Source organism: Xiphophorus hellerii, unplaced genomic scaffold (genome assembly GCF_003331165.1).
Source record: "Xiphophorus hellerii strain 12219 unplaced genomic scaffold, Xiphophorus_hellerii-4.1 PGA_scaffold_58__1_contigs__length_500000, whole genome shotgun sequence".
Classification (NCBI taxonomy): domain Eukaryota; kingdom Metazoa; phylum Chordata; class Actinopteri; order Cyprinodontiformes; family Poeciliidae; genus Xiphophorus; species Xiphophorus hellerii.
In genome coordinates, this window is record NW_022587633.1 from 14,163 (window position 1) to 40,000 (window position 25,838).

General features: G+C 39.7%; 1 protein-coding gene across 3 annotated transcripts; it reads left to right on the plus strand.

The window, feature by feature from the left end:
- The first annotated feature begins 23,742 nt into the window (after positions 1–23,742).
- Positions 23,743–25,485, plus strand: LOC116716452 (uncharacterized). Of its 3 annotated transcripts, XM_032557287.1 has the most exons (3): positions 23,743–24,421; positions 24,673–24,921; positions 25,047–25,485. In XM_032557287.1, the coding sequence occupies exons 1-3, from the start codon at positions 23,849–23,851 to the stop codon at positions 25,218–25,220; spliced, it is 996 nt and encodes a 331-aa protein (XP_032413178.1). In that variant the 5' UTR covers positions 23,743–23,848; the 3' UTR covers positions 25,221–25,485. The 3 variants fall into 3 exon arrangements, with proteins under 3 accessions (XP_032413178.1, XP_032413176.1, XP_032413177.1); XM_032557285.1 differs by having other exon boundaries at positions 24,673–25,485; XM_032557286.1 differs by having other exon boundaries at positions 24,715–25,485.
- Positions 25,486–25,838: the final 353 nt, after the last annotated feature.

The window sequence follows — 25,838 nt, forward strand, 5'->3', positions numbered from 1 at the left end:
CATTTCAAAATGTTATCTAAGGCGGCAACAACTAGCTAATATTTTGGTAACTGGTTATTCTATCAATTTATCAATTGGTAGAATTAATAAATTGTAAAAATATTGTCATATTTAATCACGTAAGCCTTTCTTTTTAAATACTTTATAAAAAGTTTTTAAGAAGTATTTAAATACTCTTTAAATTTTAACCAGGTGAAGCTAAAACTATTCCTCTTGAGGAGTGATGAATAGGAAATACTTAAGTTAAATGCAAAATGTATTTTCTGACTGTGTTCTTACAGCAAAAAGCCATTTTTAGAGTCTATATACTCTAGCAAACGATTAATCAATTACCAAGTTAGTTGACAATTATTTCAATAGTCGATTAATCGCAATTAATTGTTTCAGTCCTGATACTTAACATGATATAAACGTTTCATATGAGTCTATCGATAATTATTGATTTGTTTTTTGTTTTAAGTATCTGATCGTTTTTTATTTTTAAGCAGTTATGAGGCTCGGTGGTGAAACCTGAAACTGCTGCTGCGCAAGTTACCCAGCAGGTTGTTGCTAGGTAACCACTAGTTACTCAGGAGGCTGTTGCTAGGTAACCAAAGAATGTGTGAGTCATTTGATTCCACCAATTCGAGAGGTTGAGTGGTTAAAGCCTTTCTTCTGCCTACATCTCCCAGAATGCTCTGCAGTCCTGGATCTGAATATTAGCTAATTGTGTTGTTTTAATCTCCTTTAATTTAAGTGCTGGTGCTGGAAAAGTTTGACAATTTACCTTGAAAAGTGCTTGGATTTCACCGTTAAAGTCTGGGACCTGGACCGGACCCCGGCAGGCTGTCGCACAGAGACTGATGAGGCCTGGCAGGCATTTAGGGAGGAGCCCGTCTGTTCCACGATGAGGCAGAGCCAGCCGCCATCCATCTCCATTATACACATCCACATGCCACTGGGCAGGGGACAACTCCTCAGAGAGTGACCGAGGGAGGGGAGGGGGCGGGAGGGAGCGACTGTCAGAGTCCTGTTATACTGTTGTTCCCTGCTGGTGCTCCTCCTCAGTTTATGCATGTCACGCTGCTGTAAATCACTGACAGAGGAAGAGGAGCAGACATGATTTGAATGCATGCGTCATGGCAGCTCAGCTCGCTGTCACTTCTCTATATCACTGTTGAGTTTTTGGGTTTTCATCAAGTCCGTGGAAGACGTGTTTTATTTATTATTGACTTGCCGTTTTCTATTTGGGTCCACGAGGGTTGATGAAAACGAAGCAACATAATCTTAAAACTGTGAAATATATCTTATGTTTCAGAATATTAAAAAATCACATTTTATGACGTGATTTCATTTTCTGTTGCATTGTTATTGTGTTTTCAGTTCATCTCAATCAGATGCAATCAGTTATGATCTGTAGGTGGTTTCACTTTGTTTTGATTATTTATTTAGTCAGATCTTTCTTTAGTCAGTTGATTCTTTTAGTTTGTTTATTGCATTGTTTGTGCTTTGGACTTGTTTCCTTAGATTACAGTTTTTTTCAGTTTATTTTTTGACTCAGATCCAGGTTTTGTTCTGTTTATCTTTCACCTTCCCCCCATCTTCCAGCGTTCTCCTTTTCCCAGATGTTTTCTATCTGCTCATCTCGCTCTCTTTATTTTGTTCTCTCTTTCTCTGTTTCCTTCTGTATTTCTCTTTCTCTCTCTTTCCATTTCTCTGTCAGTTTCTCTCTTTCTTTTTTGTCTGTCTCTTTTTGTCTGCCTGTTTCTCTCTTCCTGTCTTTGTTTCTTTCTCTTTTTTCTCTTTCTGTTCCCTTTGTTGATCAAAAATATAGTTCATAAAATAATTTAAAATGCTAGTGATAATTATATATCCAGTTTACTTTATTACACATAATAAATAAATCTATTTAACATAAAAATCTCATAATTTACCCACAACAAACCAGAATCAGACTCTTAAAATAGTAATACAATCAGAGAAAATGGTTTAATTAAACAAAAAAAAGTTATTCTAGCGTTTTCCTTTGAGAAATAAAACTCAAATCTATTTGAACAGATCTAGACGCTGTCACTTCATCTTGACATGTTTGCTTTACTTTTTTAAAATGTGCATAAAAACATTTAGAGCCGTAACGAGCAACAGCTGAACATCTGTAACCCAGGAATACAGACCAATCACATTCATGAAAGTAAAAGTGCTTTTATCCCCTGCTAACAGGCTCAGGTTTTTTATTATTAGCGTCGTGTCTAACATCCTTTCTGTCTCGCCGAAGGGGAGAGTGTGGCTCTGAGATCTGGTGGGAGGCGAGTCATTGCAGGAAGATAACGGCGTGGAAGTGAGCGAGAGCGGAGGCAGCCATCTGGAGAAGGAGTGAAATAACATTACACACACCTGAGGTACATTAAGTGTCGCTTTCTAAAAACAGGGCAATGTTTGTGTTCTTTTAAAGTGGAGCGTAAAATGCTGAGCTTGACTTTGTGCGGCTTTTATAAGTTTCATTAAGGGCACTGGGACACCCTGAAGTCGTGACTCTGTGCTACAGACGGGTGTGAATATAATGCTCCTTAAAAACTTGCTTTAGACTGGGTGCAGTGGTGCAGAGGTTCTGCAAAAAAACAAAACAAAAAGCTCAGAAAATTGAATAACATGAAAAAAAAAGAAACTTTTTGCACCAAATATTTAAACAGTTTAAAAAATCAAACCCATATATTTAAAAAGTAGACTTTATTTGCAGAGTTACATTGATAGCGTTTTTGACAACAAACATATTGGATTGATGAAACATTTGTTGCCTGACATGGAACTTATGTTTTTTTTTAACCATAATTGCATTAAAAAAGCTCTTGCTTCCCGTTTTACTTGGCATTTTGTGCTACATCAGAGGTTGCATGGTTAATTTTTCAAGCCTAAAATCACAAGAGTTGCTTTTTGAACTTGTGATATGCCACCTCTGCAGCCAAGGGTTACATTTAAATAAAAATTCAAAACTTCTTTGCTTTCCCAGGAGGAATGTCCAAACTCCTCTGCATGGAGACATTAACATGAGAGAAACAAACTTTTGAACTTGGATTAAAGGGGAAGTGAAACCCGTTTTCAGAGGAGGAATGTCAAGTTTCCTGGCATATAGTCGAGGGCAGTAGTGCTAAGAGACATTAACATAAGACCCCCCCAAATATTTTCATCTGAGAGGTTGAGGTTATTTGCAAAACCAATGTTAGATGTTAATTTAATCAGAATGTACAATTATAAAGACCAAAAATGTTGAGACATGGGTTATTTGGGAGGACAAAATAATTCCGGAAAAGTGCTTGCATATTTGACCTCTGCTGCTGTAAAGGTCTGAGGGAATGAAGGACTTTCAGAGCAATGTGTGATGACAAAACCCAAACAAAAATACAGAAAAATAAACTTTGAGTTTTATGCAAAGGTCCATTAGAGAACTAAATAACTACCAGGAGCTAAAATGTTATGCTAATCAAACTGATCAACTAAACATTATATTTTCAATTCATCCATTGTGTTTTCATAATCTGGAATAAAGCAATGGGGTTTGTCTAATTTTAGAACAGCGTCAGCAAATGGGCACTGCCATCAGCATTGCTACATAGATTAGCATGTCCGCCCAGCCTTAAAAAGTCTTAAACTAATTTAAAAATAAGTTTCCCTTAATTACATTACTCACAGGTCTTAGTTTAGTTGTGACAAGATTATTTAATCTCATATATTCTGTGTAGTTTTCATTTTGAGTCAAGCACAGTTATCTTTATTGCCTTCTGTGGCTTGAGTCGGTTGTGGCTACCGGAGACTAGCTGCTAATATAGCTTTGCTAGCTAGCATGCTAGCTTACCTGGTGTAAATTTGTGCAAATTGTGCAGCCATAACCTTACCTCTTTTACCAACCCATACAATTTATTTATTTGTGATTTTCTTTTGTTCTTTTCTGTCATAACACAGGTCTTAAATTCCATTTATAATGGTCTTTAAAAGTCTTAAATTTATTTAAAAATAAATTTGTCTTAAATACATTAGTCACATGTCTTAAATTTTGTTGTGGCAGGACCGTTTAACAACATATGTTCTATGTAAGTTTCTTTTTAAGTCAAGCACAGGTATCTTCATTGCCTTTTATGACTTGAGTCGGTTGCGGCTACCGGAGACTAGCTTGTAATTTAGCTTTGCTAGCTAGCATGCTATCTTTTCACATGCAAATTGTGCAGACATAGGCTTACCACTGTTGCCAACCCATACAATTTATTTGGGATTTTCTTTTGTACTTTTCTATTGTGACATAAGTCTTAAATTCCATTGATAATGGTCTTTAAAAGTCTTAAATTTGAGATGGCGGCTCTACTACCTACCGCAGTAACATTAGCAACCCTGAACGGCTCAATGGGACCATAACTCAGCAACGGTGGCTCATAAAGTCCAAAAAAGACATAGATTTCCTGTAGTTGGTTTAGATGAAGGCTGGGCTGTCTTTATACCAGAAGTTTACTTGGAAGCAAATCGATACCATTTCAAAAAGTGGATCTCAGTTGTTCACCAGGGTTCGCTTGAGTTTGTTCACATCTGCACAAAAGATCTGGACCAACAGGGGTAAGAAACTGGTCAATTTAAAGATCCACCACATTTATAAAAAAAAGGAGGGAATTCTTGTTGCTACATGTTTGATAGACTCGTAAAACTCCAATCTTTGCACTTCCTCTTTAGACTCTTCCACCAGTTGTTGACTGCAGGCCATCTCTTCTCTCTCTTCTTTGCTTCCTGCACAGGATTACCACACTGTAGCACAGTCTTTTCCCCAGACACACGTAAAGAAGGGCTGATGTTAAAAGTGGAGGCTTGCCAGCTGGTGTGTAATCACTGTTTTAACCTTCCTCTCGGTCATTAATCATAGTCAACACATTTCAGCGGGGTATGCGATCCTCCAGCCTCTTTAACTGCGCCCAGTCTTATGTATTCATGTGAGCTGACGAGCAGGAGGCCTGATACAAGGCAGCTAATCAGGGAGCCTACCGTGACAAAAGCTGAGGACCTGGATAAAGAGCATTTATTTAAATGAATGGTAATTTAAAAAGTCGGTTAGTATTAATTTAAATGTGTTTGAAGGGCCAAACCTTGCCAGGGGCTGAACTTACACATACCATTTAAAATTGGCAGTGAATAATGTGCAAGAACACCTCACTCTTGTGCTTTGTCTCTCCAAACCTACTAATCTCTGCTTTGGCAGACTAAGCTTAGAAGCAAAACGGGAGAATAAATACTGTATATCTTTAATTAAATTTTGTAAACAGTATTTATTTAAAAGGAAAAAGGAGTATAAAAGTATTTTACTATTGGTGGGATAAATGTGGTAACAAAGCCTCTTGTCCTGCTGTTAAACCCACAGTTGATTGGATTTTTAGGAAATAGAGTTGCTGTTCTTTGGAAATGAACCTTACTTTTTTATCTTGCACTCATTTGTGCAAATTAACATTTGTCGTTCAGCACAGAATCATCCAAATTTGTCAGTAAGTACAGTCCGATACATAAATGTAATATTGGCAGAAATGTGTCCCTTTTCTCCCCCTGAAGTACATGGATAATGTCCAGTCAGATCCGTTTGATCATTTTTAGTGCCTGTGCATTTGGATGGAAAGTGTGAAATTCACAGTATCCTGCTGCGTCACTCTGGGTTCGTTAGTTTTTCAGTGATATAACCCTCAGATCTCAATTTTCTTAAAATTTAATAATCAATTGACCATCTTGGGCCAGAGGTTTAGGGGTACAAAGAAACGTGCAGAATATTTAGTTATCTCAATGTGCACAATAACATTATGCATTGATATTTCAACTTGGCTGCATTTTTTTTCATCTTTTAAATATTTCAGATATCCTACAAAAAAAAAAATAAAAAAAATCTGCACATAATTTGGAGTCATGTTCCACAGAAACATTTGTGAATATGTGGGAGTCTGTTAGAGTTTAGTAAGTTTTATAAGTGGCAGGATGTTGAAAACTTCCCAACGTTTGTTGCACTCACAAAGTTTTATCTTCTTCTCTTCTCCTGCAAGTGCTCCAATAGGAAATTTGCAGATCGTCATCTTAAATATTCCATCATCCAAGTATAAAAACGTTACGCATTTGCTCTGATGCACCACAAAGCACATTTCTTCTGGAGCCATTTTTGATTTCCATCATATTTCCTGGCAGAATTGAAGCCAGAAAGTTATTAGCTTCTTTAGATCTGGTGAATTTTTGGTCGGAAGACCTGCGACCTTACAAAAGCTCAGCGCTGTTGCAGAAAGCGTGATTCCACTTCCCCGAGGTGTTATCATTTATAATTTCTTTTCATCAGCCACAGAACTCAACTGGTACAATCTATTTCTCCTCGGCAAACAGAGCAGGATGGGTTAAACTAGGAGCAATCAGTTGTTGTCTTTTGCACCTACCAGTCCCACCACCAGCTGTAAAGCATGAAGTGCATTAGTAAGATAACACCTCTATTACTTTTAACAATACTGCCGTTCCCCGGTGGCGGCCCGCTGATGGTTGTTAGTCACAGCCATCAACTCGAGGGAAGCGCGACTTCAAAAGACGCTCAGATCTGAGCCGAGCAGTCAGCCATTTGAGAGGAAACAACATATTAGCCTTGCCGTGTTTGATGACTCCGTCTTCCAACTTGAAATGACGGTGTGAAATTATCGCAAACCGATTCATGAACAGACGCCGAGAGTTCAATCTCAGGACTTTTTAAAATTGTTTTTGTATCTGTTGAAGTAGTTTGCTTTTAGAGCTCCTTACTCTTCTGCAAACCTGACATTCACCTGGATATCCTTGCTGTTGAACACAAATAAATTACTTACATTAATTTGTAAATCTCTCCAGGTATGTCAAGTGTGGAACAACAAGCCATTAGCCATCTCTGGAGATTCTTAAAAACAGTCAAAATATTAATTACACAACTTTAAGTGCTGCAGAAATCTGCCTTTGGGGATCTTCAGGATTAATTCTGTCCTATATCTTAAGACTTTAGTCAAGCACATTTTTACTATGCATCACGTTTAAAACTAAGTTATCTGAGGTTTCAGATATAAAAGCTGCTTTTTTAATAATTTTAGGTTCTATTCAAAAGATATTAAATTCAGAGGATGACTTAGGAAGTTCAAAGCAACCTTGTAAAAGTTTGAAACTCGTGTTTCTGAATTTTACTTGTGACATTGAACTTTATTGTTCAGATTCTTAGTAAATTTTGGTTATATTTTACTGGATTTGCCTGAAATGTCTTTTATATCCACTAAACCCTGAAAATAATTTGGCGATGAACATTTAGAAATAAGAATTTTGAATTAATTAACACTTAAACATAGTTTTTATTCAAAACACACGTCTATGTCTCTGGTAAGATATTAATAATTCACAGAATTGCTGGATTTTGTTTTAATTATTCATTAAACTCGTTAATTTGATCTGGTCAACATAATGACAGATAATCAGAGAAAAGTAACACACCCAGTCCTGACACCAGAACACTGTGAACACTGAAAATGTCTACATTTTTACAGGTATAGAGATTTTCTTCCAGTTATTACAGTGATTATTCATCAATGTGCTTTGCACCTTTTCACAGAATAAAAACCAATTAATTGGGTGTTAAAATTTATATCGTCAGTCAAACCAAAGAGCATGTGGTGGGGAGAAAATGTTGAATTTGTTGCTGATTTGAACAGTTTGATGGATTATTAGCCAGAAATAAAGCCTTTAGAGAGAAGTAGAAGCTTATTTTTAAGTCAGAAATAGTTGCACTCAAATATCAACCAAACAATTTCAGATGCTTGTGAGTCATTATTGATAGAAAATTATAGAAATAACTCAAACTGTAGCGACATTTAAATGAACAGTGTTTCAAAACAAATAAGGCTATAATGCACTTGTTTGTCAGAATGTCGCTTAAAGCATATGAGTGTGTTTTCTTCCATACTTTCCATTGTAATAGCTTCCCTGCTGCAATCATTGTTTTGTTCTTGTGCAATTTTTAAAGCATCACAGTTATTATTAATTTGTAATTTTGTTTAAAAATACTGTCTCATAAAAACACGTATAACTCTGTGAATATATTCCCTGGAGCGAATGTTTCCAATTAAAACATTGAGATAAAAAAGCAATAAAACACCAATTAATTAATAAGGGGAATTTCAAAACCTTTGAACAGATAAAAAGTGAATTTGGCCTCCCTAAGACGGACTTCTATAGATACTTACAACTTAGATGGTTGTTAGGCGTTTTGAACAGTGTTTTTCTTCGAGTTAGTTGTTAGGCGATTTGAACAGTGTTTTTCTTCGAGTTGGTTATAGGCGTTTGAACAGTGTTTTTTTCGAGTTGTTGTTAGGCATTTTGAACAGTGTTTTTCTTCGAGTTAGTTGTTAGGCGTTTTGAACAGTGTTTTTCTTCGAGTTAGTTGTTAGGCGTTTTGAACAGTGTTTTTTCCCGAGTTGGTTGTTGGGCTTTGAACAGTGTTTTTTTCTTCGAGTTGGTTGTTAGGTTAGGCGTTTGAAAGTGTTTTTTTCGAGTTGGTTGTTAGGCGTTTTGAACAGTGTTTTTCTTCTTCGAGTTAGTTGTTAGGCGTTTTGAACAGTGTTTTTCTTCGAGTTGGTTGTTAGGCGTTTTGAACAGTGTTTTTCTTCGAGTTGTTGTTAAGGCATTTTGAACAGTGTTTTTTCCGAGTTGGTTGTTAGGCATTTTGAACAGTGTTTTTCCGAGTTGGTTGTTAGGCGTTTTGAACAGTGTTTTTCTTCGAGTTGGTTGTTAGGCGTTTTGAACAGTGTTTTCTTCGAGTTGGTTGTTAGGCGTTTTGAACAGTGTTTTTCTTCGAGTTAGTTGTTAGGCGTTTTGAACAGTGTTTTTCTTCGAGTGGTTGTTGTTAGGCGTTTTGAACAGTGTTTTTCTTCGAGTTGGTTGTTAGGCGTTTTGAACAGTGTTTTTTTCTTCGAGTTGTTGTTAGGCGTTTTGAACATGTTTTTCTTCTTCGAGTTAGTTGTTAGGCGTTTTGAACAGTGTTTTTCTTCGAGTTGGTTGTTAGGCGTTTTGAACAGTGTTTTTCTTCGAGTTAGTTTTAGGCGTTTGAACAGTGTTTTTCCCGAGTTGGTTGTTAGGCGTTTGAACAGTGTTTTCTTCGAGTTGGTTGTTAGGCGTTTTGAACAGTGTTTTTCCGAGTTGGTTGTTAGGCGTTTGAACAGTGTTTTTCTTCGAGTTAGTTGTTAGGCGTTTTGAACAGTGTTTTTCTTCGAGTTGTTGTTAGGCGTTTGAACAGTGTTTTTCTTCGAGTTGGTTGTTAGGCGTTTTGAACAGTGTTTTTTTTCTTCGAGTTAGTTGTTAGGCGTTTTGAACATGTGTTTTTCTTCGAGTTGGTTGTTAGGCGTTTTGAACAGTGTTTTTCTTCGAGTTAGTTGTTAGGCGTTTTGAACAGTTTTTTCTTCGAGTTGGTTAGGCGTTTGAACAGTGTTTTTTTTCGAGTTGGTTGTTAGGCATTTTGAACAGTGTTTTTCTTCGAGTTAGTTGTTAGGCGTTTTGAACAGTGTTTTTCTTCGAGTTGGTGTTAGGCGTTTTGAACAGTGTTTTTCTTCTTGGTTGTTGGGCGTTTGAACAGTGTTTTTCTTCGAGTTGTTGTTAGGCGATTTGAACAGTGTTTTTTTCCCAGTTGGTTGTTAGGCATTTTGAACAGTGTTTTTTCTTCGAGTTAGTTGTTAGGAGTTTTGAACAGTGTTTTTCTTCGAGTTGGTTGTTAGGCGTTTTGAACAGTGTTTTTCTTCGAGTTAGTTGTTAGGCTTTGAACAGTGTTTTTTCGAGTTGGTTGTTAGGCATTTTGAACAGTGTTTTTTCCCCGAGTTGTTTTAGGCGTTTTGAACAGTGTTTTTCTTCGAGTTGGTTGTTAGGCGTTTTGAACAGTGTTTTTCATTCGAGTTGGTTGTTAGGCGTTTTGAACAGTGTTTTTCTTCGAGTTAGTTGTTAGGCGATTTGAACAGTGTTTTCTTCGAGTTGGTTGTAAGGCGTTTTGAACAGTGTTTTTCTTCGAAGTTGGTTGTTAGGCATTTTGAACAGTGTTTTTCTTCGAGTTAGTTGTTAGGCGTTTTGAACAGTGTTTTTTCTTCGAGTTAGTTGTTAGGCGTTTTGAACAGTGTTTTTCCCTGAGCTTGGTTGTTAGGCGTTTGAACAGTGTTTTTCTTCGAGTTAGTTGTTAGGCGTTTGACAGTGTTTTTCCCGAGTTGGTTGTTTAGGCGTTTGAACAGTGTTTTCTTCGAGTTAGCTTAGGCGTTTTGAACAGTGTTTTTCCGAGTTGGTTGTTAGGCGTTTTGAACAGTGTTTTTCTTCGAGTTAGTTGTTAGGCGTTTTGAACAGTTTTTTCTTCGAGTTGGTTGTTAGGCGTTTTGAACAGTGTTTTTCTCTCGAGTTGGTTGTTAGGCGTTTTGAACAGTGTTTTTCTTCGAGTTGGTTGTTAGGCGTTTTGAACAGTGTTTTTCTTCGAGTTGGTTGTTAGGCGTTTTGAACAGTGTTTTTCTTCGAGTTAGTTGTTAGGCGTTTTGAACAGTGTTTTTCTTCGAGTTAGTTGTTAGGCGTTTTGAACAGTGTTTTTCTTCGAGTTTTGTTAGGCGTTTTGAACAGTGTTTTTTTCGAGTTGGTTGTTAGGCGTTTGAACAGTGTTTTTCTTCGAGTTGTTGTTAGGCGTTTTGAACAGTGTTTTTCTTCGAGTTTGTTGTTAGGCGTTTTGAACAGTGTTTTTCTTCGAGTTGGTTGTTAGGCGTTTTGAACAGTGTTTTTCTTCGAGTTGGTTGTTAGGCGTTTTGAACAGTGTTTTTCTTCTTCGAGTTGTTGTTAGGCATTTTGAACAGTGTTTTTTTCGAGTTGGTTATTAGGCGTTTTGAACAGTGTTTTTTCTTCGAGTTGGTTGTTAGCGTTTGAACAGTGTTTTTTTCCCGAGTTGGTTGTTAGGCATTTTGAACAGTGTTTTTCTTCGAGTTAGTTGTTAGGCGTTTTGAACAGTGTTTTTCTTCGAGTTGGTTGTTAGGCGTTTTGAACAGTGTTTTTCTTCGAGTTGTTGTTAGGCGTTTGAACAGTGTTTTTCTTCGAGTTGGTTAGGCGTTTGAACAGTGTTTTTTCGAGTTGGTTGTTAGGCATTTTGAACAGTGTTTTTCTTCCGAGTTAGTTGTTAGGCATTTTGAACAGTGTTTTTTTCGAGTTAGTTGTTAGGCGTTTTGAACAGTGTTTTTCTTCGAGTTAGTTGTTAGGCGTTTTGAACAGTGTTTTTTCCCGAGTTGGTTGTTAGGGCGTTTGAACAGTGTTTTTCTTCGAGTTGGTTGTTAGGCGATTTGAACAGTGTTTTTTTCCCGAGTTGGTTGTTAGGCATTTTGAACAGTGTTTTTCTTCGAGTTAGTTGTTAGGAGGCGTTTTGAACACTGTTTTTCTTCGAGTTGGTTGTTAGGCGTTTTGAACAGTGTTTTTCTTCGAGTTAGTTGTTAGGCATTTTGAACAGTGTTTTTTTCGAGTTGGTTGTTAGGCGTTTTGAACAGTGTTTTTTTCCCGAGTTGGTTGTTAGGCGTTTTGAACAGTGTTTTTTCTTCGAGTTGGTTGTTAGGCGTTTTGAACAGTGTTTTTCTTCGAGTTGTTGTTAGGCGTTTTGAACAGTGTTTTTCTTCGAGTTGGTTGTTAGGCGTTTTGAACAGTGTTTTTCTTCGAGTTAGTTGTTAGGCGTTTTGAACACTGTTTTTTCTTCGAGTTGTGTTAGGCGTTTTGAACAGTGTTTTTCTTCGAGTTAGTTGTTAGGCGTTTTGAACAGTGTTTTTCTTCGAGTTAGTTGTTAGGCGTTTTGAACAGTGTTTTTTTCGAGTTAGTTGTTAGGCGTTTTGAACAGTGTTTTTCTGAGTTGTTGTAGGCGTTTTGAACAGTGTTTTTTTCGAGTTGGTTGTTAGGCGTTTTGAACAGTGTTTTTCTTCGAGTTGGTTTTAGGCGTTTTGAACAGTGTTTTTCTTCGAGTTAGTTGTTAGGCGATTTGAACATGTTTTTCTTCGAGTTGGTTGTTAGGCGATTTTGAACAGTGTTTTTTTCCGAGTTGGTTGTTAGGGTTTTGAACAGTGTTTTTTCTTCGAGTTGGTTGTTAGGCGTTTTGAACAGTGTTTTTTCTTCGAGTTGTTGTTAGGCGTTTTGAACAGTGTTTTTCTTCGAGTTAGTTGTTAGGCGATTTTGAACAGTGTTTTTTTCGAGTTGGTTGTTAGGCGATTTGAACAGTGTTTTTTTTCGAGTTGGTTGTTAGGCATTTTGAACAGTGTTTTTCTTCGAGTTAGTTGTTAGGCGTTTTGAACAGTGTTTTTCTTCGAGTTGGTTGTTAGGCGTTTTGAACAGTGTTTTTCTTCTTCGAGTTAGTTGTTAGGCGTTTTGAACAGTGTTTTTCTTCGAGTTAGTTGTTAGGCGTTTTGAACAGTGTTTTTCTTCGAGTTAGTTGTTAGGCGTTTTGAACAGTGTTTTTCTTCGAGTTAGTTGTTAGGCGTTTTGAACAGTGTTTTTCTTCGAGTTGGTTGTTAGGCGTTTTGAACAGTGTTTTTTCTTCGAGTTAGTTGTTAGGCGTTTGAACAGTGTTTTTTTCGAGTTGGTTGTTAGGCGTTTTGAACAGTGTTTTTCTTCGAGTTGGTTGTTAGGCGTTTTGAACAGTGTTTTTCTTCGAGTTAGTTGTTAGGCATTTTGAACAGTGTTTTTCTTCGAGTTAGTTGTTAGGCGTTTGAACACTGTTTTTCTTCGAGTTGGTTGTTAGCGTTTGAACAGTGTTTTTTTACCGAGTTGAGTGGTTGTTAGGACATTTTGAACAGTGTTTTTTCGTCGAGTTAGTTGTTAGGCGTTTTGAACAGTGTTTTCTTCGAGTTGGTTGTTAGGAGTTTTGAACAGTGTTTTTCTTTCGAGTTAGTTGTTAGGCGTTGTTGAACAGCTGTTTTCTTCGAGTTAGTTGTTAGGCGTCCTCTCGTTTTGAACAGTGGTTTTTCTTCGAAGTTGGTTGTTAGGCGTTTTGACCAGTGTTTTTCTTCGAGTTAGTTGTTTAGGCGTTTTGGAACTGTGGTTTTTCTTCGAGTTGGTTGTTAGGCGTTTTGAAACACTGTTTCTTTTCTTCGAGTATTGTTAGGCGTTGAACAGTGTTTTTCCCGAGTTGGTTGTTAGGCGTTGTGACAGTTGTTTTTCTTCGAGTAGTTGTTAGGCGTTTTTGAACACTGTTTTTTCTTCGAGTTGGTTGTTAGGCGTTTTGAACAGTGTTTTTCCCAAGTTGGTTGTTAGGCGTTTTGAACAGTGTTTTTTTCCAGAGTTGGTTGTTAGGCGTTAGTGAACAGTGTTTTTCTTCGAGTTAGTTGTTAGGCGTTTTGAACACTGTTTTTCTTCGAGTGGTTGTTAGGCGTTTTGAACAGTGTTTTTCTTCGAGTTAGTTGTTAGGCGATTTGAACACTGTTTTTTCTTCGAGTTGGTTGTTAGGCGATTTGAACAGTGTTTTTTTTCCCGAGTTGGTTGTTAGGCATTTTGAACAGTGTTTTTCTTCGAGTTAGTTGTTAGGCGTTTTGAACACTGTTTTTCTTCGAGTTGGTTGTTAGGCGTTTTGAACACTGTTTTTTCTTCGAGTGGTTGTTAGGCGTTTTGAACAGTGTTTTTCTTCGAGTTAGTTGTTAGGCGGTTTTGAACACTGTTTTTCCCGAGTTGGTTGTTAGGCGTTGTTGAACAGTGTTTTTCTTCGAGTTAGTTGTTAGGCGTTTGAACAGCTGTTTCTCCGAGTTGGTGTTAGGCGTTTTGAACAGTGTTTTCTTCGAGTTAGTTGTTAGGCGTTTTGAACTGTGTTTTTCTTCGAGTTGGTTGTTAGGCGTGAACAGTGTTTTTCTTCGAGTTAGTTGTGAGGCGTTTTTGAACAGTGTTTTTCTAGAGTTGGGTTGTTAGGCGTTTTGAACAGTGTTTTTCTTCGAGTTAGTTGTTAGGCGTTTTGAACAGTGTTTTTCTTCGAGGTAGTTTGTTAGGCGTTTGAACAGTGTTTTTCTTCGAGTTGTGTTGTTAGGCGTTTTGAACAGTGTTTTTTCTTCGAGTTAGTTGTTAGGCGTTTTGAACACTGTTTTTTCTTCGAGTTGGTTGTTAGGCGTTTTGAACACTGTTTTTCTTCGAGTTAGTTGTTAGGCGTTTTGAACAGTTGTTTTTTCTTCGAGTTGGTTGTTAGGCGATTTGAACAGTGTTTTTTTCCCGAGTTGGTTGTTAGGCATTTTGAACAGTGTTTTTCTTCGAGTTAGTTTTTAGGCATTTTGGAACAGTGTTTTTCCCAAGTTGGTTGTTAGGCATTTTGAACAGTGTTTTTCCCGAGTTGGTTTTTTCGGCGTTTTGAACAGTGTTTTTCCCGAGTTGGTTGTTAGGCGTTGTGAACAGTGTTTTTCTTCGAGTTAGTTGTTAGGCGTTTTGAACACTGTTTTTCTTCGAGTTGGTTGTTAGGCATTTTGAACAGTGTTTTTCTTCGAGTTAGTTGTTAGGTGTTTTGAACACTGTTTTTTTTCCGAGTTGGTTGTTAGGCGATTTGAACAGTGTTTTGTTTTTAGTTGGTCGCTAGGCGATTTGAACATTGTTTTTTTTAACAAGTTGGTCTTTAGGCGTTTTGAACAGTGTTTTATTTTTCGAGTTTGACAAATTGTGACTCGCGTATTTCACTGCGCCTCTGACTGACGCTGCGGCCTGACTCCGCTCTCTAGTGCCTGTGGTGCAGGTGTGTTTTTTTCGAGAGAAGAACATAGTTATCGGTAGTTGTTGTCGCTCATTTTTCTTCTGGGCGAAAGTATTTGCCAAGCTGTATTGCGTATATTTAAATACCATAACTTTATTGGCACACATGTAGAGACGAAGCGCGGAGACTGTTTAGCCAATCAGGAAGCAGAACACAATGCGTTGTGACAAAAAAAAACACACAAAAATCCGCGAAGCAGCGAGGCCATGAAAGTTAAACCGCGTTATATCGGGGGTTCATTGTAACTGGATAGCATTTTATTGCTTTTGATTCATTCAGATTTCAACACGTATTTATGAAAATGTACTGAATAGGAACATGCACCCTTTCTCTCTAATCATTACTTTTCATGTGAGTTCCTGCTTTTCACTGATGCTTCAACTGTAGTCATTGGTTTTACACTACAGCAGATGAATGATACAAATTTGGAAAATGTAATTGTCTGTGATAGCCAAAAACTGTTTTGGAATTTTATGCTCAAATAACAGGACTCACTTTGCAAAAATAAAGAAGTGATTGCCCGAGCAGAGGCACTGAGGGAGTTTCCAAAACTTGTTGTTGGTGACTGTCTCTGTCAGCAGGTTCTGCATCGCCCTGGTGATCCTGTTATACAGACTGTTATCCCAAGTGATCTGAAAAAGGAACTGCTTGACCATTCTCTTGCTATACATTCTGATGCAGTAAAGACAATGACCTGAAGACAAGACCTGATTACAATGTCCTCAGGCCAGATGCTACTGGCCATACATGTCTCTAGATAGAACTGAATGCTGTTTACAATGTGGTGTGTGCACCTGATGGATCTGATACTTGACTACCCACGATGGGCTCCATTTCTAGGGGCTCCTCAGACTGTTTAACACCAGGCTCTGGTTTAACACAAGGCCCTGACACAACATTAATTCCCTGAAGGGATCTCAGAAACTTGTGTCCTTAAAACAGTTTTTTAAAATTATTACAGGATATAAATACAGACCAGCCTATATTGTAAAGACATTCAGCATAGTAAACATTAAAACTGCTGCAGTACAGTAGTTCATCAATCATTAACCTACACATGCCTGTGTAACAGATACTAGCTGTTCATATTTCTGAACATCACAACCTTAACAAAGCACATAGGAGATAAAAAGAACTCCTTATGCTACATTTGAAATGTCAGCTCATGCTACCAGTAAAGATGTTTCGTGTCGACAGTAGTGTAAAGAAACAAGATGTTTCGGCATTCATCGGAGAGCTGAACAGGAAGTAGTAGGTGGAGGTTTCATCAAGCTCTCTGACATGTGAGGAGGGGTCAGTACCTCCTCAACGATGGCTCCCCTTCACGTTGGAGCCTCTCAGGTTGGCATCCTGAAGATCACATCCAGACAGGTCACAGTTCTGGAGAAAAATAACTGTTGCGCAGATCTGCTCATGTGTTCAGATGTGGGTGCATAAACACACACATTAGTGTGCCAGGCTGCAGCACTTCGCAGCAGGTGAAAGAAATCTGGTCCAATTAGCAGCACCCTGAACTGAGGTCATATAAGGAATCCACCAAGCATTTGGCTGGTTTTCCAACAGAGCTGAGGAAGGCAAACACCGTCTCCAAAGCAGCATTTCATAGGAAAAGGACTTCAATTAACAAGGACTACCGGTAAGCCGTACACTGGAGCCAGTTGAAATGTAATTTGACTTTGGTTTTGCATTTGATAAAAAGAAATGCAGAATTTATTGAAGGAACAGTTTGCACCGCTAGGCTTTTGATAGTTTGGCTCTATTAATGCATATTTAAGATATTTACTGTAAAACTTATGTACTGAAAAAAAAGAAAAAAGTAATTCTAAAATGTCTGGATTAGTTGATTCAACGAAACACAGAATTCAATAATTTAATACTTTAATTCATGGTTAGACTTGTGAAAGAATCTATGTCTAAGGTTAAAAATGGAATTGATCATTAAGATAAATTATTAACTTTAAACCAAATGTTTAAAATGTATGTTAAAAAATTTTGTATGTGTTTTTGTAGGTTTTAAACATCATCAATGATTCACACTCACTGGTGAAAAATAAAAAAAGATTGAGTGAATCCTGAAGTCTCGTCAAGTCCTCCTTTTCAAGTGTGGGAAGCCATGAAATTATAGAACACTTGACAATAACATCCGTTCAACAGTTTAGAGAAGAGCAATTAACTTCATGGTGACAAGGTCTTCTCAAAAAATCAATCACATTTTTAAAGAAGTACTCCATGATTATGTTGTTTATTAGAATAGAATGGACGATAATAGATCTATTGACAGGGACTTTATACATTAGTGGAATTGGTGCATGTTAGCTAAAGGGCTCTTTTTTATCTGGAAGATAATATGCACAACAATTATAATCAGTGGTAGGACTCAATTCAATTTTTTTTATAAAGTTAACTGCAGGGTCTGTGATTAATTGTAATTTGTAAAAAAAAAATCCTTGCTGCTGAGTTGAACACAAGTACATTTATTGTTTTTAATCTTTTGCATGTTATTAAGCCATCAGATTGGTGCAAAGTGCTGCTACAGCCATTCACTTTCTACTGTTCCAGGAACCTCTGATCATTGAATCTGTTGGACTTTAGCATTGAGATGTTATTTTAGAATTGAATGGCTTCACTGACAGACTAACTTGTGTTAGGTCAACTGTTTGACCCAAGTCATACAGTTCAAAGGCAAAACTACCAAATACTGAGGAAATGTATGTAAACTTCTGATTTTGAAGACATTAATAAATAAGTCACCAATATATTCTCTCTCATTAATGTGCCACTTAGCAACTATAAACAATTTTAGTAATTCTAACGGACCTGAAACAAAGTTTTCGGCTGCTTTGTTGCCGACACACAATGACAGACGGTCTTTTTGGGTTCTTTACTTTTCCATTGGCGGTGCTCTCATTAAACAAACAGCGTGACAAAGTCAAATCAACAGACAGTTTTTATTTAAATAATACGACGGAGTACTACGGTTAAGTTCATATTTTAAATTGCGAGAATAAAGTCATAACATTATATGAATAAAGTTGTATTAACAGAATAAAGACGTAATATTTCCATAAAAAAGTGAAATTACGAGAATAAAGTAAGTTTATTTTTGTAATCTGACTCGCATGGATATTGTTGCGACTTAATTCTCGTACGACTTTTGTCTCGTAATATAACATTCTCGTAATAAAAAAAATCTTAATCTAGCTCTGTTTACAAGTTTGTTAAAATATTAACTTGAAAGTCTGTTGCAAAAGTATTCGTTTGAACCTTTTTTACTGTGTCTTAAATCAACAAACCTCGTGAATTGTATTAGGCCTGTAAGATAGACGAGACTAAAAATCTGCATAATTATGTAGTGGGGGAAAAAAAGAATACACGTTTCACATTTTTACATACAGAAAAGTGGCGTGAATTTGTATTCCTATTCAGTATTCTGAATGAACATTTTGTAGAACCACCATTCGCTGCAGCTGCAGTTCTTTGTGCTTCTGGAGTGAAATGTTTTAAATGTTTTCTTTGTAAAGTCAATGGATTTATTCAGAGACATATATAAACAACAAAACCCCACACTACATGTACAGGGAAGCTCTTCATCTTTATTTGGCAAAAATTTTAATGGTATTTAAAAGCATCTGGGCTAGAAACAATGAGGTGGGAATATAGCAGGCAGTGCTTTTTGTTTTCCTCATTTACAGCAATTTAAATCCAGCAATAAACTCATTCAAGAAAGTACATGGCTGCCTCTGTGATCTGTACATTAGACTGAGACAACTGGATGACACAAAAAGAGAAGGCATGATAAAAACCAGGAGCACAGAGGTCAGCATAAAATCCCATTGATCATGTTAACATTGTGTATATTATATTCAATCAGGAAAAAAACTAATGATTGTCCCTGGTTTGTTAGGGCGTTTTGAACAGTGTTTTTCTTCGAGTTGGTTGTTAGGCATTTTGAACAGTGTTTTCTTCGAGTTAGTTGTTAGGCGTTTTGAACACTGTTTTTCTTCGAGTTGGTTGTTAGGCGTTTTGAACAGTGTTTTTCTTCGAGTTAGTTGTTAGGCGTTTTGAACAGGGTTTTTTCCCGAGTTGGTTGTTAGGCGTTGTGAACAGTGTTTTTTCTTCGAGTTAGTTGTTAGGCGTTTTGAACAGTGTTTTTTCCCGAGTTGGTTGTTAGGCGTTGTGAACAGTGTTTTTCTTCGAGTTAGTTGTTAGGCGTTTTGAACAGTGTTTTTCCCGAGTTGGTTGTTAGGCGTTGTGAACAGTGTTTTTCTTCGAGTTAGTTGTTAGGCGTTTTGAACACTGTTTTTCTTCGAGTTGGTTGTTAGGCGTTTTGAACAGTGTTTTTTCTTCGAGTTGGTTGTTAGGCGTTTTGAACAGTGTTTTTCTTCGAGTTAGTTGTTAGGCGTTTTGAACAGTGTTTTCTTCGAGTTGGTTGTTAGGCGTTTGAACAGTGTTTTTCTTCGAGTTGGTTGTTAGGCGTTTTGAACACTGTTTTTCTTCGAGTTAGTTGTTAGGCGTTTTGAACACTGTTTTTTCTTCGAGTTCGTTGTTAGGCGTTTTGAACAGTGTTTTTCTTCGAGTTAGTTGTTAGGCGTTTTGAACAGTGTTTTTCTTCGAGTTAGTTGTTAGGCGTTTTGAACAGTGTTTTTCTGCGAGTTAGTTATTAGGCATTTTGAACAGTGTTTTTATTCGAGTTGGTTGTTAGGCGTTTTGAACAGTGTTTTTCTTCGAGTTGGTTGTTAGGCGTTTTGAACAGTGTTTTTCTTCGAGTTAGTTGTTAGGCGATTTGAACACTGTTTTTCTTCGAGTTGGTTGTTAGGCGATTTGAACAGTGTTTTTTTTTCCCCGAGTTGGTTGTTAGGCATTTTGAACAGTGTTTTTCTTCGAGTTGGTTGTTAGGCGTTTTGAACAGTGTTTTTCTTCGAGTTAGTTGTTAGGCATTTTGAACAGTGTTTTTCTTCGAGTTAGTTATTAGGCGATTTGAACACTGTTTTTCTTCGAGTTGGTTGTTAGACGATTTGAACAGTGTTTTTTTTCCCGAGTTGGTTGTTAGGCATTTGAAACAGTGTTTTTCTTCGAGTTAGTTGTTAGGCGTTTTGAACAGTGTTTTTCTTCGAGTTGGTTGTTAGGCGTTTTGAACAGTGTTTTTCTTCGAGTTGTTGTTAGGCGTTTTGAACAGTGTTTTTCTTCGAGTTCGTTGTTAGGCGTTTTGAACAGTGTTTTTCTTCGAGTTAGTTGTTAGGCGTTTTGAACAGTGTTTTTCTTCGAGTTAGTTGTTAGGCGTTTTGAACAGTGTTTTTTCTGCGAGTTGGTTGTTAGGCGTTTTGAACAGTGTTTTTCTTCGAGTTAGTTGTTAGGCGATTTGAACACTGTTTTTCCTTCGAGTTGGTTGTAGGCGATTTGAACAGTGTTTTTTTCCCCCGAGTTGGTTGTTAGGCGATTTGAACAGTGTTTTTCTTCGAGTTGGTTGTTAGGCGATTTTGAACAGTGTTTTTCTTCGTGTTAGTTGTTAGGCATTTTGAACAGTGTTTTTCTTCGAGTTAGTTATTAGGCGATTTGAACACTGTTTTTCTACGAGTTGGTTGTTAGACGATTTGAACAGTGTTTTTTTCCCGAGTTGGTTGTTAGGCATTTTGAACAGTGTTTTTCTTCGAGTTAGTTATTAGGCGATTTGAACACTGTTTTTCTACGAGTTGGTTGTTAGACGATTTGAACAGTGTTTTTCTCCGAGTTGGTTGTTAGGCGTTTTGAACAGTGTTTTTCTTCGAGTTAGTTGTTAGGCGTTTTGAACACTGTTTTTCTTCGAGTTAGTTGTTAGGCGTTTTGAACACTGTTTTTCTTCGAGTTGGTTGTTAGGCGTTTTGAACAGTGTTTTTCTTCGAGTTAGTTGTTAGGCGTTTTGAACACTGTTTTTCTTCGAGTTGGTTGTTAGGCGTTTTGAACAGTGTTTTTCTTCGAGTTAGTTGTTAGGCGTTTTGAACAGTGTTTTTCTTCGAGTTGGTTGTTAGGCGTTTTGAACAGTGTTTTTCTTCGAGTTAGTTGTTAGGCGTTTTGAACTGTGTTTTTCTTCGAGTTGGTTGTTAGGCGTTTTGAACAGTGTTTTTCTTCGAGTTAGTTGTTAGGCGATTTGAACAGTGTTTTTCTTCGAGTTGGTTATAAGGCGATTTGAACAGTGGTTTTTTTCCCGAGTTGGTTGTTAGGCATTTTGAACAGTGTTTTTCTTCGAGTTAGTTGTTAGGCGTTTTGAACAGTGTTTTCTTCGAGTTAGTTGTTAGGCGTTTTGAACAGTGTTTTTCCCGACTTGGTTGTTGGGCGTTGTGAACAGTGTTTTTCTTCGAGTTGGTTGTTAGGCGATTTGAACAGTGTTTTTTTCCCCGAGTTGGTTGTTAGGCATTTTGAACAGTGTTTTTTCTTCTGAGTTAGTTGTTAGGCGTTTTGAACACTGTTTTTCTTCGAGTTGGTTGTTAGGCGTTTTGAACAGTTTTTTTCTTCGAGTTAGTTGTTAAGCATTTTGAACAGTGTTTTTCCCAAGTTGGTTGTTAGGCATTTTGAACAGTGTTTTTCCCGAGTTGGTTGTTAGGCGTTTTGAACAGTGTTTTTTCTTCGAGTTGGTTGTTAGGCGTTTTGAACAGTGTTTTTCTTCGAGTTAGTTGTTAGGCGTTTTGAACACTGTTTTTCTTCGAGTTGGTTTAGGAGGCGTTTTGAACACTGTTTTTCTTCGAGTTGGTTGTTAGGCGTTTTGAACAGTGTTTTTCTTCGAGTTAGTTGTTAGGCGTTTTGAACACTGTTTTTTTCCCGAGTTGGTTGTTAGGCGTTTGTGAACATGTTTTTCTTCGAGTTAGTTGTTAGGCGTTTTGAACAGTGTTTTTCTTCGAGTTGGTTGTTAGGCGTTTTGAACAGTGTTTTTCTTCGAGTTAGTTGTTAGGCGTTTTGAACTGTGTTTTTCTTCGAGTTGGTTGTTAGGCGTGAACAGTGTTTTTCTTCGAGTTAGTTGTTAGGCGTTTTGAACAGTGTTTTTCTTAGTTGGTTGTTAGGCGTTTTGAACAGTGTTTTTTTCTTCGAGTTAGTTGTTAGGCGTTTTGAACAGTGTTTTTTCTTCGAGTTAGTTGTTAGGTTTTGAACAGTGTTTTTCGAGTTGGTTGTTAGGCGTTTTGAACAGTGTTTTTCTTCGAGTTAGTTTAGGCGTTTTGAACACTGTTTTTCTTCGAGTTGGTTGTTAGGCGTTTTGAACACTGTTTTTCTTCTTCGAGTTAGTTTGTTAGGCGTTTTGAACATGTTTTTCTTCGAGTTGGTTGTTAGGCGATTTGAACAGTGTTTTTTTCCCGAGTTGGTTGTTAGGGTTTGAACAGTGTTTTTCTTCGAGTTAGTTTTAGGCATTTTGAACAGTGTTTTTCCCAAGTTGGTTTTAGGCATTTTGAACAGTGTTTTTCCCGAGTTGTTGTTAGGCGTGTGAACAGTGTTTTTCTTCGAGTTAGTTGTTAGGCGTTTGAACAGTTTTTTCTTCGAGTTGGTTGTTAGGCATTTTGAACAGTGTTTTTCTTCGAGTTAGTTTTAGGTGTTTTGAACACTGTTTTTTTTCCGAGTTGGTTGTTAGGCGATTTGACAGTGTTTTGTTTTTAGTTGGTCGCTAGGCGATTTGAACATTGTTTTTTTAACAAGTTGGTCTTTAGGCGTTTTGAACAGTGTTTTATTTTTCGAGTTTGACAAATTGTGACTCGCGTATTTCACTGCGCCTCTGACTGACGCTGCGCCTGACTCCGCTCTCTAGTGCCTGTGGTGCAGGTGTGTTTTTTCGAGAGAAGAACATAGTTATCGGTAGTTGTTGTCGCTCATTTTTCTTCTGGGCGAAAGTATTTGCCAAGCTGTATTGCGTATATTTAAATACCATAACTTTATTGGCACACATGTAGAGACGAAGCGCGGAGACTGTTTAGCCAATCAGGAAGCAGAACACAATGCGTTGTGACAAAAAAAACACACAAAATCCGCGAAGCAGCGAGGCCATGAAAGTTAAACCGCGTTATATCGGGGGTTCATTGTAACTGGATAGCATTTTATTGCTTTTGATTCATTCAGATTTCAACACGTATTTATGAAAATGTACTGAATAGGAACATGCACCCTTTCTCTCTAATCATTACTTTTCATGTGAGTTCCTGCTTTTCACTGATGCTTCAACTGTAGTCATTGGTTTTACACTACAGCAGATGAATGATACAAATTTGGAAAATGTAATTGTCTGTGATAGCCAAAAACTGTTTTGGAATTTTATGCTCAAATAACAGGACTCACTTTGCAAAAATAAAGAAGTGATTGCCCGAGCAGAGGCACTGAGGGAGTTTCCAAAACTTGTTGTTGGTGACTGTCTCTGTCAGCAGGTTCTGCATCGCCCTGGTGATCCTGTTATACAGACTGTTATCCCAAGTGATCTGAAAAGGAACTGCTTGACCATTCTCTTGCTATACATTCTGATGCAGTAAAGACAATGACCTGAAGACAAGACCTGATTACAATGTCCTCAGGCCAGATGCTAACGCTGCGGCAGGTGAGAGAACTTCGGGCCTCGGGTCCCGACCCGCCTTTAGCCACCAGGTTGGACCTGGAGGGTTCACGGGGCAGCGAAGCCGCCGACGCCGCCGCCGACGCCGCCGCCGCCGCCGCCGCCGCACCCCCCCTGCTTCTCCCCTTCCCTCGCAGGGACCGAGCGCCAGCCCTCCCCGTACGACCTCGACGGACTCCCCGCAGCAGCAGCAGCAGCAGCAGCAGCGGCCGGAGCCAGAGGAGGAGCTGGAGGAGCCATGTCTTGTTCCCGGCCGACCGAGCGCCAGCCCTCCACGTTCCACCTCGGCGGCGGACTCCACACAGCGGCCGGAGCCATGTCTTCTTCCCGGCGGCGACGACGACGACGACGTGCCATCCGCGGACTCGGCGGCGACGACGACGACCGGAGTGCCGGAGGTCGAGGACGAAGAACCGCAGGCCCCGTCCTCGAGCACGGTGGGTAGGCTGAGTACATTTCCTGCAGTCATCCGTGGCTACCTAGAAGAGTACGGCCGGCACCTGGCCGGGGCAGTACGCTCGCGAAAGCATGCTGAAAATGTTAAGTCAAAGATGGGTCGAATTGTTGCATTCCTCAGCTACATGAGCCGTGATAAGACCGAGCTGGGCTCCTGGCGCTTCTTGGATGACGCCGGACGCATAATGGCCTGGCCCGCCGAACTCACCGAGCGGGAGCGGAAGGCCGTAACTACCGTTAAGGTCTACCTGGTAAACACAACCCAATTCCACGTATACTTCATGGAGACGCCTCCGAGAAGCTCCAGGCTGTCCAAGCGGCAGCTCGTGTCCGTGATGAGAGCTCTGAGGTCGGCTACGTGCCAAATCGGAACGAAGGTGGTGCTTCGGCAGATCAAGGTCAAGTCCGAGAAGCTACAGCGCTCCGTAACGCCCGAAATTCTCCGCAGATGCATCGCAAAGTGTCGGGGCTGGATCCCCAAACTCTTGCTGAGCTGCTCGCAAAAGAAGCACGACGTGGGACTGAGGCACCTGCTGTTCGGGTTCTTCGGCCTTTACCTTATTTCTCTCTACGGCCATCGAGCCGGAGTGATGACCAACCTTACCACCGAAGAGGTCCTGGAGGCCGCGAGCGGGGCCGTCTCTTCCTCTCCGGGGGTCGTACTCAATGTAAGTCTGCACCCACTCACTAACACTAGCCTGGCTGGCTGGCTGGCTGGCTGGCTGGCTGGAGCCTGGATGGATGGCTGGATGGATGGATGGCTGGATGGATGGATGGATGGATGGAGCAGCCAGGCTGCTGCATCCATCCATCCATCCATCCATCCATCCATCCATCCAGGCTCCATACATCCAGGCTCCAGCCAGCCAGCCAGCCAGCCAGCCAGCCAGCCATTTAACATTTCTCTGCCCTTCTTCAGGTAAAGAACCATAAGACTGCCCGGGTGTTTGGATGTGCTCAGGTCTTTCTCACCCACGAGGAACTGGGCTGGATCCAGCGGTGGATGGAGATCCGGGCTCGGCTACGTCCGCAGTGCGATCTGGTCTTCTTCAATACCAACCATCAGCACGTGAACACCATCACTGCGTTCGCCAGGAACGCGTGGGCAGCGATGCTGCTGCCAGGGAGACCCTCGCTTACCGACATCAGGACCGCGGTGGCAACGATGGTAAGTTATCCAGGAAAGCAGCATAACCGCCATCCGACCCCTGCCTGCCTGCCTGCCTGCCTGCCTGCCTGCCCGCCCTCTGACTCTCTGCCCCCCTCTCTCTCTCTCTCTCTCTCCCCTCACAGTGCAGGAACACCCACTCCAGTGATGTCCGGACGCAGATGGCCCGGGTCATGTGCCACGACACCCGCACGGCCGACCGATTCTATGCGATGCAGCTGGATGTCGGCCAGATGGCGGAGATGAGGCGCAGATTTGCCCAGTGCATGGGAGAAGAAGCTGCAGAAAATTCACAATAAACTTTGAATAATGCACCAGGATGTGTCATGTCTCTTCATTGTGTGGTGGTGGTGGGACAGGGGGGGTTTCCAGGTTCCAGTCCCGGCCAACGGGGCCCGCGGACCGGCCCGCACCACCTCTGGTAATCTGATCTGGGCTCCGAACCGAGCCGAGCCAGAGAGGCACCAGGCCCATCCAGAAGGACCGAGGAGGAGACTCACCGGACCGGCCAGAGCCCACAGCGTTGCTGCCTCGGAGATCCAGAGAACCAGAGAGAAGATCCGGGGGAAACGGCTTAAAATGCTGGAAGAAGCCGAAAAAGGGGGCCCTTAATCGGCCTTATCTGAGCTGTAGAAGGGCCCTGGATCAAAACACTTTGTCATTTTTTCGAAAAATGTGCTCCTCTCCAGGGGTCTGTTGTAATTCCTCCGGGGGGATTTTTTTCTGTAAGGTCTTGAAATCCTATCTATCCAAATGGCGCTGGTGAAGCCCTGTTTGTTTTTAGGGGGTCGGGGCAATGCTTTGCAGGCCTTGACCCCCGGACACTTACATGACTGGCTGAAATAGGGACCCGAAATAGGGCCCGGCAAGCCAGAGAGCTCCAGGGGGCTTTCAGCTCATCTTTCAGCCTCAAATAG

Excerpts from the sequence above, each read along its gene's own strand:
- LOC116716452 (XM_032557285.1), top strand. The coding sequence starts at position 23,849 with ATGGGTCGAATTGTTGCATTCCTCAGCTACATGAGCCGTGATAAGACC. Across the intron at positions 24,422-24,672 it reads CTCCGGGGGTCGTACTCAAT|GTAAAGAACCATAAGACTGC; the intron begins GTAAGTCTGCAC and ends GCCCTTCTTCAG.